Below are 13881 nucleotides of genomic sequence, written 5' to 3'. Positions count from 1 at the left end.
TTTTTCCTGTTTTTTTTTCCAAAATCATCTCATTATTTTTAAAAGCAAAGCTTTTTACAATTACGTCCGTCACGGACAGTTAGCTCTTTTCGTTAATATATACAAGTTAGAATTGACATATCAATTTCAAACTTTCATGATGATTTCTATAAAAATTAGGTATGATTTATAAAACTCTTTGATCGTTACCAGAAAGTATGCAGTCCATATAAAACATGCTAAATTTTTACATCAATTTTTCAAATTAATATTACAATAATCATATTCAGAGCTTCGCTTTTATGGATGTTGCCTTCTTTGTTTAAATAAAGTTGTATTAAATGTTTGTCGTTAACTACGACTGTTTCTTATTTGATTTATTAGCCATTTTAGGGTTTGGACCTAAGACTCCTGGAGTATGTTGAGACACTTTTGTATAGCCACCAGGGCCAGCTTAAGCTCTACGTTCAAGTATGACTTGACACGCTGTCTCATGAGAGCTTCTCGTTATAACCTCACCCTCGCCGATTTTGAGTATGGCAGGTGTCCCAGATTAAGTCACCGCAATGAATGACACACCTCAGAGGGGCCTGGGATTAAGGGATGTGTTGGTATTGTACAATTAATTACTAGGCATCCAAGCTACCTAACAATCCCCCTTCTAACGCAACTGGGAGAGGTTGCGTGAATTTAGTAAGCTTCACATAGCTCCTGTGATGGTTTAAAGCTATTTTATTTTTTTATTTAATCCTTAAATGGTTTAAAACTATTCTCGAGCTCCTCTGCCCCTTCGAATACAGAACCCCTAGGGGCGTAGCCACTAGTTTCATCATTTAGAGAAGAGCTAACAACAGTTCCAACATCATATAAATCATTACTTAAACGATTGTACAGTCGAAACGGGATCTTAATTGACAGCCTATCATTGGAAAAATTACTTTTCCAGGGAGGGAGAAGACCTTAGCCTGTTTATTACATTAGTCTCCAAGATCTTTAATATATTCGTTGGCATGTCAACTTTAGAGGCTTTTAATATTTTTTGATTGGTTGGTTCATTAAATTTAGTTTTCAATTTTAAAATACATAATAGCAATTTTGTGTTTCATCATTAGGGATGTACATCAATTTATCGTCCTTTGACTTATCCCTTAAGATTCCTGGATTGATGTATGGGTGTGAAACAGTCTAAAACCATTCCTGTACCAGAAGGACGCTTTTCTAAAAAGCTCAAACAATTTGTTGAAGTCATTTTTTGATGGCTAAAAAGTAAAATTTAAATTTTGAGTTGATTTAATTGATGCTTACAGCTGATTTATTGCGCAATTAAAGATATACAGATTACAGATATGAGCTAGAGTGAACATTTTTAATATTAGCAGACTGTTTGGTATAATCGCTGAAGGATCAGTGGAAAGTATCCAAAGTTTTATTAACAAGTTCTCTTATTCGCAGTCTTAAAAACTTTGGGTACTTTTTATAGAATTTTAACAAGTTGTTTCTAAGTTTTCAACTAATGATTTTATTCTACAAAAGAGGGTATCTTTGTTTATTATATTTTGGGAATGTACATTGTATATCCCTTTTCTTCCCAACGTCTTATCCCTTTAAATCCCTGATACTCTTTATATTTTTGATTTTTTTATGAGCTAGGATGCGGGGGGGGGGTGATGTATAATCAAGAGTTTTCAAGAGGGTGTCCCATAGAGTAGTGGTTAGCGCACTACGTTGTGGTTGGGAAAATCCGAGTTCAAGTTCCCTCATAGATATTGCACTTGGATGACAAATGCTGTTGCAATTTGTCAGAATATAATCACGCAACCTTCCCTGTGATGCCCTTAGGTTGTAAGGAGGGAGATTTGTAGGAAGTTAGGATCCTACCTATCAAGCAACTGTAATCGTGCTTTCCCTCGCCCATGCTCCTCATTCATATGAGAGTGCCATTAATTAGGGTGGCTTAATATGGAACACCTGCCAAAAACTCTAGGCCAGGGTGATGTAATAATTGAGTAGCTTCCACGATAATTGCGGGTCAGCTTGTAATGTAACATAGAATACACTCAGCTGTGCGCGAAGCTTACCAATCTAGGATTGGTCAAAAGATTCTCACCTCCAATCTCCTCGTGCATCTGAATCCTAACTTCAGAGAATCAAGGCTACATACATACATACATGTATAATCAAGGTAAAATAATGGATTTTGCCTTAAAAATTATTAAAGTGGTTTAGTCAGTTTTTATCATCTTCTGAGATCAAACACAGCTTCTAAAAGTTACATTATTACATTATTTTTTATGATTGTTTTTAAAGGCGAAGCTTTTCTATAATTAGAGTCGGTCCGTCCGTAACGATTAGCTCTTTTCGTTAATTTAAACAGGTTAGAATTGTTCTATCGATTTCAAACTTTAAATAATGATTCCTATAACAGTTAGGTGCGACTTTGTAATCTATATTACCAGTACGTCCATTTTAAACATGCCAATTTTCTACTTTTTGACAACAAATCTTTGTATGTTAAAATTATCAGATTCATCTGATTTTTTCAATACTGATTCCTATTATAACAAGGTACAATCTTATAAGCGAAGCACCTCTATCAAGTCCTAAATATGTAAGTATGTCCTTAAACAGTATCATGTACTTAATTACTTTTGCAACAAATTTACTTACAATTTTGTTTAGTCTTAATATCCCGCATATTCGGTTCCGACTCTCTACGTGTATTAATGTTCGTTTGTCCTTTCATTTCAGAGCTTCGCTTTTATGGATATTGTCATCCTTATTTTCAAAAAGCCAATTTTGTTTGTAATTATAGTCTGTCTATTATGTAACGGTCAGCTATTTTTTGTTAATTTGTTGATGTTAGAATTGTCCTTTAATTCATCTTGTCTGTCCGTCAATCAGTTCAGTAACGGAAATGTTATTTTCTTCACTGCTTTTTAAGATAGAAGGCTGATTTTTTGTGAAGATTCCCTTCATCCAATGTGTAATTTACTTAGCCGTCAGTCTGTTAGTCATTTTACAAAATTTGAATGCTTAAAATACAATAAAGGGGGAAATAGGTTGTGCTAAAATTCCGTAAAGGGGTGAGTTTTAAGGCTTATAAACAGTAGTAGAACTATAATATTCACTAAATATGTGTATTCCTTATTGAAAAGAACTATAGACAAAAAAATTTAAGCTAACATAAATTTTATCGTTCTACTACTATTTTTAAGCCTTAAAACTCACACTTTTACAAAATTTTAGCACAACCTACCCTTTATTCTTTTCATTTAACTAGCTAATTCTCTTTAAATCTCCTTGTCTGTATTCCATCTCCATGATTTTTAATGCTTCGCTACTTATGGCAGCTCTCATCCTTTTTTCTAAATACAGAAATTTGGAATGACAATGTTACTGGATAAGCAACAGTTATTAGTGATAACAATATTATTGACAACCATGGAGGTAACAATAAAGCCAGGGAGGAAGGGGAAAAACCCCAAACTGTCCCAGTTTTGAGCAAGACGATTCCAGTTACGTCATATACGTTTCGGGAAAGAAAAAGGGAAGGGGAGAAGAAAATCTCTTCAAAAGAGATGGGAGAAAAGGTAAGAGATTTTCTTCCTCCCTTCCCTTTTTATATGACGTCACAGGAATCGTCTTGCTCAAAACTGGGACAGTTTGGGGTTTGTCAGGGAGGAGACATTGGGCTATTTAAGATTCTAGTCCCTAAAGTTTTTATTATACATAATTTGTTGGCTTAACAACTTTTGAATTTTGATTTGTTGGTTCTTTAAGTTGGGTGTCCAAACGTTTCAACCACTATTTGTAATTTATGGAAGGGGTGATTTTGTGTATCATCGTTGGGGATGTTCATTAATTTATTGACCATTGTCTTATCCCTTGAGATCCCTGCAATAAACCAGAATCTTAGGGGGTAAGGCAATGGATAATAAATTGAGTAATGTCCCCATTATAATAAATTCTTTATTAAAAATAGGGGTTGAAAAGTTTTAACACTGTTAGTTTGTACCACCCAATCCAAATATTATGAAAGCCAACAAATTGGAAAACCTGTTTATAAAAGTGTAATTTACAGTCCAATGTACTCCTCCCTCATTGATTTTTGAATTCATTAAGAAATGTACACTTGTATGTGGTAATCAGTAAGATCTTGAAATTATTAGACCAATTACTTCACAATTTTTATAAAGCTTAGAGAAAGCAGATTTCAGGGGTCTACACACCATACACATTTGTTAAAAAATATTATTTTGTTATTTAGGTTTCAAATGGGATCACAATTGATCTAAAGAATGGAGATAAATATACTGGAGAAGTTAGGAATGGGAAGCCACACGGGCAAGGAACACTCACAAATAAGTATGGTGAAAAGTATACTGGAATCTTTCAAGACGGAGTTATGCGTGGCAACTTCTTTGTGGAGTACCCGAGTGGTAATACATATGAAGGAGGAATCTATGGAGATGGCAAGAGAAATGGTACAGGGCACTTCACATGGACCTCAGGCATTGAGCATACGGGTGATTGGTTGGATGGGAACCAACATGGCTATGGAGTCAAGACGTGGGGACCAGGCTCCAGGTGGGCTGGTGATAGGTATGAGGGAGAGTTTAGAAACAATGTTAGAACAGGTCAAGGAGCTTACTACTGGCACAATGGAGATGTTTACAGGGGAGGATACAAGGATGATTCACAGCATGGGTTTGGGGTCTTGACATGGGCCAGTGGAGAATGGCTGGAATACAAAGGACAGGAGAATGGTCTGGCGGTAAATTTAATGGTTATGGAAGACTGTCTTACAAAGATCAGAGTGTATACATTGGATTTTGGAAGAATAGTAATAGAGAAGGAGAGGGCCTCAAGATGTGGATAAATGGGGTCAGCTTTTATGGTCGTATGAGAAATGACAGCTACTTTCATGGCATGATTATGAATGGTGATACCAGCTTTATATTTTCCCCATTCCAGAATTCTGCTTCACATGGGAAAGGATTTAAAGTAGCCAATGCTACTCATGGTAATGTTGATTGTATTCAGTATGATCAGGCCAATGAGGCTGCAAGATCATGCCACAGACTACCTGATGAGGTTAAACAAATATTCTACAGCAACTTTGATTTCTATGAGGGTGACGTTATTACCCGAAGAGGTCAGGAGAAAAGCGATGGGTTTGGAGAATTTAAAGCGGATAATGGATCTTATTATATTGGTGAATGGAAAGATGGAGCTCAGGATGGGTTTGGTCTGATGAGAGATCCTGTAGAGAGAACTCTGGTTGGGACATTCAGTAATGGTGTTCTGAATGGTGCTGGAGCTTCTTTATCCTATTCTACCAAGTTCAGGACCATTCACTTTGGAGGTAAGACATATGTAGCTAAATCTTATGTAGTATTGAATAGCTTTTAAGATTTCATGCTAGCAAATTATCAATTACCCTGTCAACTATTACTTTTCATAAACTTCATTAGATTTTTTTGAGTCATTCAATGTAAAAAAAACTCACTTTCTGTTTTCCGCAGAGTAATAAATTATAAGATTAAAACCAGTTTTTTAACTGGATATGCTGAAGGCACAGGCCAAAAAAATAAGTTTTAATTATTTGTAGAAAAAAGGATATAATACAATGCTATAAATAATTTTTCAGTATGCCTGAGAACCAGTTCTAATCCAACAGATTTTAATCGGGTTAGAAACCATACTGGGAAAGTTTTTTTTAACTAATAAGGATTTTCTTTTTAAGGATGGTCCAAAGGATGGCAGGATGGACCTGGATTGTTCATTTATCCGAATGGAGACAAAGTATTGGGCTACTTCAACAATGGAAGGCTGGATCATTCCAGGAATCCAATTTTTGTTCATTATAATGGTACTAAAGAAGAACTGCTGTACAACATTGTGGAATAGTTTTAAATTCACTTATCATATAAAAAAATATAAATTTTTGAGAAAGTTTTCTTACTGATAATCATTAATTAAATATATTGGATAATAAAATATATTCTTTATAATGAGTTGTTTATTCTAAATGTAAAATTAAATAATATATTTTTTTTTGCTGTCAAATGAAAAATATAAAAAATTTTTATAAATTAAGTTTGAAATTAACTTATTTCATTTGTGATTAATAGTTTAGATTTTTAAAAGTTGCATTTTATTAAAAGTTGTTAAAATTATATAAAAAAAATTAACAAGCAAGATTAATTATCTTTATTGAGCCAGAATAAATATTTATGTACATATATAAGATGCATCACATTTATAATTACAGGGTGTTTTATAACTCTACAAGTTAATTATATCTGCTTGACTAAAAAATAGTTATATGTTTACCGTATAGGTTTTTAAAATAAAGTATTTTCCTTCCCTTTTTAATAATTTTTCCCTTACACTGTAATACAATATAAATATTAAAGTTTAATAAACTACTTTTAAAAACTTTAATTCAATATTGCAATGATAAAAGAGTTTATTAGAGGTACGATAGAGTTACTCAATAGAAATTCTGTCTGATTCCATCAATAAGAGATTACTAAAGGAACATACAAGAGATCTTATTGGTTGATATTGTGTACACATTTTGTTGTGTATGGTCATAATTTTTCATTTTGTTTGTATTATGAGTCAGTTATAAATTGTCGCATATTTTAGGATTTAGCTTTTCCTGGGTAAATTAATTTGTGGAAAAAATTCTTTCCTTGTATAATTTGAAGCATATAGCGTAACATATTAAGTTAGTTAAAAAACTCTTTTCATAAAGTTAGCTTTCTAAAATTATATAGTTGAATAAATTTGTCCCACGTACCTAGTATATAACAAAATGTAAACAAAATTTCTGTCTGTAAAAATTCCCATTTTAATTTTGACGAAAAATGGGGTCAGTTAGAATTATATCTAGATATAAAATATCTTTTTAGAGGACTGTAACTAACACTGCTACCCAAAATTTAGGAATCACATTATCTTATTCATTGGATCAAAAACATCTGGGGTGAATTCTTAAAAAAACTTTTGCCTCCCTAAAATCAGTTTGCCTCAATAAAATTTAAGTGAGGCAAAATTATCCCCTCTAAATTTTTAGTTAGCCTCACTGATTTTAGTGAGGCAATTTTTTTTAAGAATTCACCTCTGGATTTTAATTGTTTAGTTTCAACATAGTAAACTTCAGAAAAGTCTACAGGTGTTGTTGTATCCAGTCTAGGTACATGTCCAACCTGGTGTACACTCCAGGAAATTCTACAGGTGTTGTTGTATCCAGTCTAGGTACATGTCCACCTTGGTGTACACTCCAGGAAAGTCTACAGGTGTTGTTTTATCCAGTCTAGGTACATGTCCACCCTGGTGTACACTCCAGGAAAGTCTACAGGTGTTGTTGTATCCAGTCTAGGTACATGTCCACCCTGGTGTACACTCCAGGAAAGTCTACAGGTGTTGTTGTATCCAGTCTAGGTACATGTCCACCCTGGTGTACACTCCAGGAAAGTCAGGTCTGGCACAGTCAACACCAAAACTGGTCACCCCAACCACTGCCCATCCAACCTCAGGATGTTGGTAAAGCATGGGGCCACCACTATCTCCATTGCAAGTATCAATGCCTCCGGTGCCAGCACATATTTTGGTGTCACCTAGAGATGTTTACATTAAAATGAGATTGACAACCTTCATAAAAGTTTAATTAAATAGACAGACAATTAAAAAATTTTACTTATTTATAGTCTGCAGTTCAATAAACAGTTGAAGACTGCACAATAGGTACCCTACTAACTGTTAAAGAGATGCTTTTTTCAATGAAGATGTTTTCACCAAATTTAAAAATAATTGGCTTAGTTTTAGTATTAATTCACCAAGCATTGTAAAGACTCATTGGCTAGACTTCTAGACCAAATTTGTTGAGTAGCTTAGCTCTTACAACTAATAATGGTGCCTTCCCTCAAAGCGAATATTGAGCACTAATACTCCAGTAACCTTAACTTTATAATAAATTAAGGGGCGCCTTAACCCTGCGGGACCTAGAATCTAACCTAATCCTGACCTAAAGTAATAAACAAAACAAACAGAGTTCAGCCTAAACCTGATTTTTAATTTACTTTTTAAAAACAAAGGATATTTCTGTGGCACTCAGTAGGCACTCCGAGGGAAACCACTACTTTGATAACCTACCAATGGAAACCTGTCCCACGTTGCCATAAGCCTCAGCACATCTAGACTGAGTTACCATGGGAACCTGCAAGTAAAGGCCTGTATGAAAACAATGTGTAAATACACATTACTGCATACTTCCTACCTTTTAGGAAACTGATATTTAAGAAGAAAATTTTCATATGAAATAAACATATCAATAAAATTTGACTGCATTTATAAATGAGTATATAATATTCATTTAATTATTATTGTTGTTCTTTTTTGTATGAATTCTCATGAATAATAAATCTAAACTAATCTAAAAAGGATGACAGTTTTCCATATTAAGGGCAGCACAAAACAATCATGGATTGAGGTTTTAAAGTAGATGTTCAGTTTCAGCAATAAAAAATCACAAAATGTATACATCTGTATTTTGAAGAATGACTAACAGACTGACGGTCCAAGTAAGTTGTATACTGGTTGATCTTTAGTAAAGGGTAACTTCACTCAATAAAAAATCAACAGTCGATCTCAAATAGCAGCTGAGAAGAAAATAACATTTTCCCCTTGTCATTATGGATGGATAGATTGAGGACGGACAGACAGACAAACCTAATTATAGTGTAGCTTCGCTTATGGGTTCGAATCTCACATAACCCAAGACGTTAAAACTTGTACATACTGCTGCTATGTCAAGCTTTAGTAATGAGAGTAGGAGATTGCCTTGGCTCAAAACGTGGACAAACATTCAAGCAAATTTATGTGCAATCAAAGGGTTGGTTATTTGCAATAGTTGGGAAATTAGTGCTTAAATGCTTGGGTCACAGCTGAAAGTGGAAAATAATGAACAAGTACATACCAAACCAAACAATCAGCAAATAAATGAAAAAAGGGAGGGAGGGGACATTGGACTATGAATTACGCTGATACCCAAAGTTTTATATTTTTTAATCTCATTAGTTGGCTTAAAAAGAACACAGTAATAGTGTCTGACTGATTATGACGTAACAAAAAAAATTAGCCAATGAGAGGCCGTTATTGACCAATGGTAAAATTTATAGTGGCCTCTCATTGGCTAATTTTTTTGTTAATCAGTCAGACACTATTACTGTGTTCCTTAAAAACTTTGATTGGTTGGTTCCAACCTATTTGTCTCGAAAATTTCAACCAAAAATTTTAATTATTGGGGACAGACATCAATTTATCGTTCATTGTCTTATCCCTTAAGATCCCTGAACTAGAAATCGTACCTTGGCCTGCATAAGTCTTGATTGTGAGGGCCCGCCAGTCCTAGTAGAGCCCCAACCTAAACATAATTTAATATACTATAAGAAAAAAAAATTTTGGGGGATGGGGAGGGGTAGTCGACCCTCTTTTTTAATCTTACTTTTTTTTGATGGGATTGTCCCAGGCCCCAGGAAAATAGCTTAAAACCATTATAGGACTAGTAGGTATATTCCCTAAAGCGTAGAGCCCAATCGGTTCAGTGGTTACTGAGATCTTAAGCCTCTGACAGACATAAAGACAGACATCGTTCTACTTCGTATTATTAGATTGAACAAGATCCTCGGAGGGTTCTACAACCAGCCCCTTTGATTAGATGTTGAACCAGAATTGATTTTCATGTTCCCTGTTAATGTAATTATCTCAGCTGGCTAAAATAACGAAAAACCCATCCCAATACTCTCCCATCCTACTGAATGAACGAACTGACCATATTAGCAAGCTAAATTGACAACAAATTTTCCCCTGTCAATATATTCATTGCATCTTTATCAATTGTCTCTCTGATCTAGAAAGTCACAGAAAATGTTTTGAATATTCTTGCTTGTTGATGAATGTTAAAAAATTTCAAAGGGAGAACGTTCAAACTGTTCATCCAATAATGTATACTAATAATATACAAAAGGGGTAATTTTGTATATTACCAATAAGGAATGTATGTACAAAAATTTTCGTCTATTGTCTTATTCCTGAAGATAAATTTGTGTTCAAAATTTTCAACCAATAATTTTGTTTGTTTACCTGCTACTGTGGGGGATGGATTTTGTAGGAGGGAGGGGAGGTCCTTCCCCTGGAATGGATAGGGCAGGCAGGCGGGTTGCACAGTTCTATAATTATTAAATGTATAAGTACTGTCAGCTACGCTCCAAGAGGCCTCTAGGGGCACTTGAGGTGTAAGGAGTCGACCTAACCCCCTCACTTTCAAATTTAGTTAAAAAAGAAAAAAAGCTTTAAAATTTATAGTTTTCTAGTGGTGATTTCTTTTCAGCGGTGGTGGAATAGTTTCAGACCTTCCCAGGGGTTAAGAGTAGCTACATTGCATTGTAAAGGAGAACCATATATACCAAACAATTACATTCCTTAGTCTTCAAGGATCTTAAAAATTGCAGAAAACTTTGCTTATTATTTGTCTTTATTTAATTTATTTTAAAAATATTGGGGAGAAGGGGGGGGGGGATTATCTTTGCTGAAAAGGCGTTATGTTTAAAATCACCCTAAAGTCTTACGTTTTAAAATTTAAAGGTCTGGACAACTTCAGGATGGCAATGTCATTCTCCAAGGTTCTGGCACTCCAGTCTGGGTGCTGAAATAAATATAATATTATTCTCCAAGGTTCTGGCACTCCAGTCTGGGTGCTGAAATAAAAAAAAATAATCAGGTATATTTAAAAGCAATCTGTTGTTCAAATATTTGCTAGTAGCGGCTACGCCCCCTAGAGGCCTCTAGGGGAACTTGAGGAGGAGGGGGGAGTTGAATTTGATAACCCAATTTCTTTTTATTTAGATTTAAAATGAAAAAGTAAAATAAAATATCTAGGGTCGATATATCTTCCACAAAATAATTATAAACCTTCTTACGACCTAAGAGAAGCTATCTTATAAAGGAGTGCCATAATTATATTTTTTATGCATTGAAATGTAATTTATAAAACTTTACAATATTATGATTTTATATTTACAGAAAACTGGATATAATACAATAAAATACACGATTTTTCAGTGTGGCTGAGAACTGGTTTTTATCCACCAGATATTAATATGTTTCGAAGCCATACTGGAAATGATTGACTTACCCTGATAACTTGTGATATAGTTACATCTTCGCCTGTCCCATCCGAGGATGAACTCAAATCTAATAATGAATATAGTATATGTGAATATATTGACATGGTAAATTTAAGTTGCTAACATTTGGTCATTTATTGATCAGCTTTTTCATCCAGTATCCCTTAAGATCCCAGCTAAATAACACATTTTAACTCTTATTTTAGGTTATCTTATCATGAAGTTTTGAATGAATAGAACCATTCAATATTAATACCTGTATCTCCAACATGAACATGGGTTGGGTCCTGGTTTCCATTTCCAAAACAATGAGAGGCTGTGAGGATAGAGTTTTCATTCAGTATGGTTCCACCACATGATACCTAGATAGATAAATAGATAGGAAATCAGATAGATAGATAGATAGACAGACGGACAGAGAGACAGACAATAGATGCTGTCAGAATAGAGTTTTCATTCAGAATTGTTCCTCCACATGATACCTAGAGGGATAGATAGATAATTAGATAGCTAACAGCTCCATTTATCTACCTATCTGTCTATATGTCCACCTGTATGTCTATCTGTCTTTATGTCTATCTATCTATCTTTCTATACCTGGAAGGTACCACCAAAGGATCCAGGCTTGCCGAGAACCACCATCTTTGGATACTCTCCAGGTATAGGTAGATTTTATCTATCTGTCTATATGTCTATTTATCTATATTTCCATCTATCTATATATCTATCTGTCTATCTATCTATCTGTCTATCTATCTATCTGTCTATCTATCTATCTGTCTATCTATATATCTGTCTATCTATCTATCGGTCTATCTATCTATCTGTCTATCTATCTATCTGTCTATCTATCTGTCTATCTATCTATCTATCTTTCTATTCATCCATCCATCTATCTATCTATCTCTACCTGGAAGGTACCACCAAAGGATCCAGGTTTGCCCAGGACCACCATCCAAGGATACTCTCCAGGTCTGGCCACTTGTCCTCCAACAATCCTGACAGGTATAACAACACCTGCACCAAACCAAAACCACATCAAAATTATCATTAAAACCTAATGGTTCAAATTCCAGAAAATTCTGTAAAATATTAATATTTTTACACTGTAAAGTAAGAGATATAAGTTTTCCGGAATTTTAATGTAGGGAGTAGATTTGAAATCTGCATCAAATTTTAAGGATTTTTTATAAAATTCGTTTTTTGTAAAATTCTTTATCTAAAAGCGAAAATACATTTTAAGTTAATTAATTTTGACCAATAGGATAGGTGGATTTTAAACTACCTGCGCTCTAATTGGTTGAATGATGTACGACATCCAATCAGAGCGCAGATTTTTTAAATCCACCAATCACAGATGCCAAAATTAATTAACTTAATTTGTATTTTCGCTTTTAGATATAGAATTATACAAAAAAACGAATTTTATAAAAAATCCTTAAAATTTGATGCAGATTTCAAATCTACTCCCTAGATTACAATTCCGGAAAACTTATATCTCTTACTGTAAAGACAGCGCAAAATGGCACAAAAAATGACGTCATACAATAAAGTTGTCCAATGAGAGGCCAGTATACATTGTAATTGACCAATGCAATGGTAAAAAATATACTCGCCTCTCATTGGTTATTTTATCGTATGATGTCATTTTTTAGGTGCCATTTAGCGCTGTCTCTACTCTGTATATTGGAATAATATTGACTGTTTTAACATTTAAAAAAATACCCATTGGCTTTACTTTCTTTACAGTGCCAAGCATAGACGTCCATTTTACCCCCTCAACAACAACAAAAGCTTGGACGTCCTTGGTGCTATGACTTTTATATAACATGCTAGAGTTAGATGTGGTTTTGGTTTAAAGCAGCAGTACAGGCAAACAGCAAGAAGATTAAAAACAAAATTATAATGAATAAACTTTAAGACACTCTAAGGAAACCGTAAACCAGAGGTAGAAAGGTAACTTGACAAAGTGTCTCAAAAATTACCCATGTGACGTCATAAAAATGAGAGATTATCCATCTCTTTTTAAGTGGTTTTCTTTCCCACTTCTCATCTCATTAAATTCTTATGAGGTCACATGGCTGAGAGGTGACGTCAGTTTAAAAACTGATCTCGGACTAATAGAAAGTAAATATTTAGCGGTGCATTTTTAGTTTTTTATTTGCTTAATAATCCAATGCTTTAAGTTTGCATTTTGATTAAACATTAAAAACTGACCTAAATTTACAAAAAAATGGAAAATTAAAAATATAATAATTTCCCCCCCGTATTCTTTCAAACTGATTAATAGCCGGTGGATTCGAACCGGCTCTCATCCATACGAAAAAACTATATCTAGCGTCGATTTATATCCAGTTTTCTGCAAATTTAAAAATGTACAACCATAAGTTATGCATCTCGGGGCTTAAGAAACTGGTTTTAATCTAATAATTGTATATTTTATATCCGCGGGAAATAACTATTCTCTAATTTCTAACTTTTATCTCATTCTTTAATATGGCTTCTAATCCTATTTATTTCCACTATATAGGAACATTATTTACTGTATCGTATTACAGAAAATTTTCCTCAAAAATGAAATAAATATCAAAGAATTAACGCCTGTTTTATTGGCCAAAAACTGTTGACCATCCGGGATGATAAAACATAAATTGATCAAATAATTTTTAATTTTTTCTATTCGCGAAAAACTGTTGTTTTTTCACAA

The 13881-nt window shown here is 34.0% G+C and overlaps 2 protein-coding genes across 3 annotated transcripts in view; one reads left to right on the top strand and one right to left on the bottom strand.

The window, feature by feature from the left end:
- The first annotated feature begins 3358 nt into the window (after positions 1 to 3358).
- On the top strand, positions 3359 to 6594 carry LOC145329343 (uncharacterized). 2 transcript variants are annotated; one of them, XR_013882870.1, is made up of 3 exons: positions 3359 to 3426; positions 4247 to 5344; positions 5726 to 6594. XR_013882870.1 is itself a non-coding variant. In XM_080173404.1 (2 exons), exons 1-2 carry the CDS (start codon positions 4702 to 4704, stop codon positions 5887 to 5889), a joined length of 807 nt encoding a protein of 268 aa, XP_080029530.1. In that variant the 5' UTR covers positions 4524 to 4701; the 3' UTR covers positions 5890 to 6594. The 2 variants fall into 2 exon arrangements, 1 of the variants encoding a protein (XP_080029530.1); XM_080173404.1 differs by lacking the exon at positions 3359 to 3426 and having other exon boundaries at positions 4524 to 5344.
- Positions 6179 to 13881, bottom strand: part of LOC145329342 (trypsin-1-like) — a 29867-nt gene continuing 22164 nt past the window's right edge. Inside the window, exons 8-15 of the mRNA XM_080173403.1 lie at positions 12085 to 12172; positions 11431 to 11536; positions 11183 to 11241; positions 10617 to 10693; positions 10132 to 10217; positions 9357 to 9412; positions 8143 to 8206; positions 6179 to 7607 (exon numbers count right to left, since the gene is read on the bottom strand). Of these exons, the coding sequence (XP_080029529.1) occupies positions 7405 to 7607; positions 8143 to 8206; positions 9357 to 9412; positions 10132 to 10217; positions 10617 to 10693; positions 11183 to 11241; positions 11431 to 11536; positions 12085 to 12172 (739 nt within the window). The 3' untranslated portion in view covers positions 6179 to 7404. The remainder of the gene's footprint in view (positions 7608 to 8142; positions 8207 to 9356; positions 9413 to 10131; positions 10218 to 10616; positions 10694 to 11182; positions 11242 to 11430; positions 11537 to 12084; positions 12173 to 13881) is intronic.

The sequence above is a fragment of the Acartia tonsa genome, chromosome 10 (genome assembly GCF_053477335.1).
Source record: "Acartia tonsa isolate MP-2025a chromosome 10, ASM5347733v1, whole genome shotgun sequence".
Classification (NCBI taxonomy): Eukaryota; Metazoa; Arthropoda; class Copepoda; order Calanoida; family Acartiidae; genus Acartia; species Acartia tonsa.
Note: the sequence above shows the minus strand (reverse complement) of the source record. Positions and strands in the feature narration are given on the sequence as shown.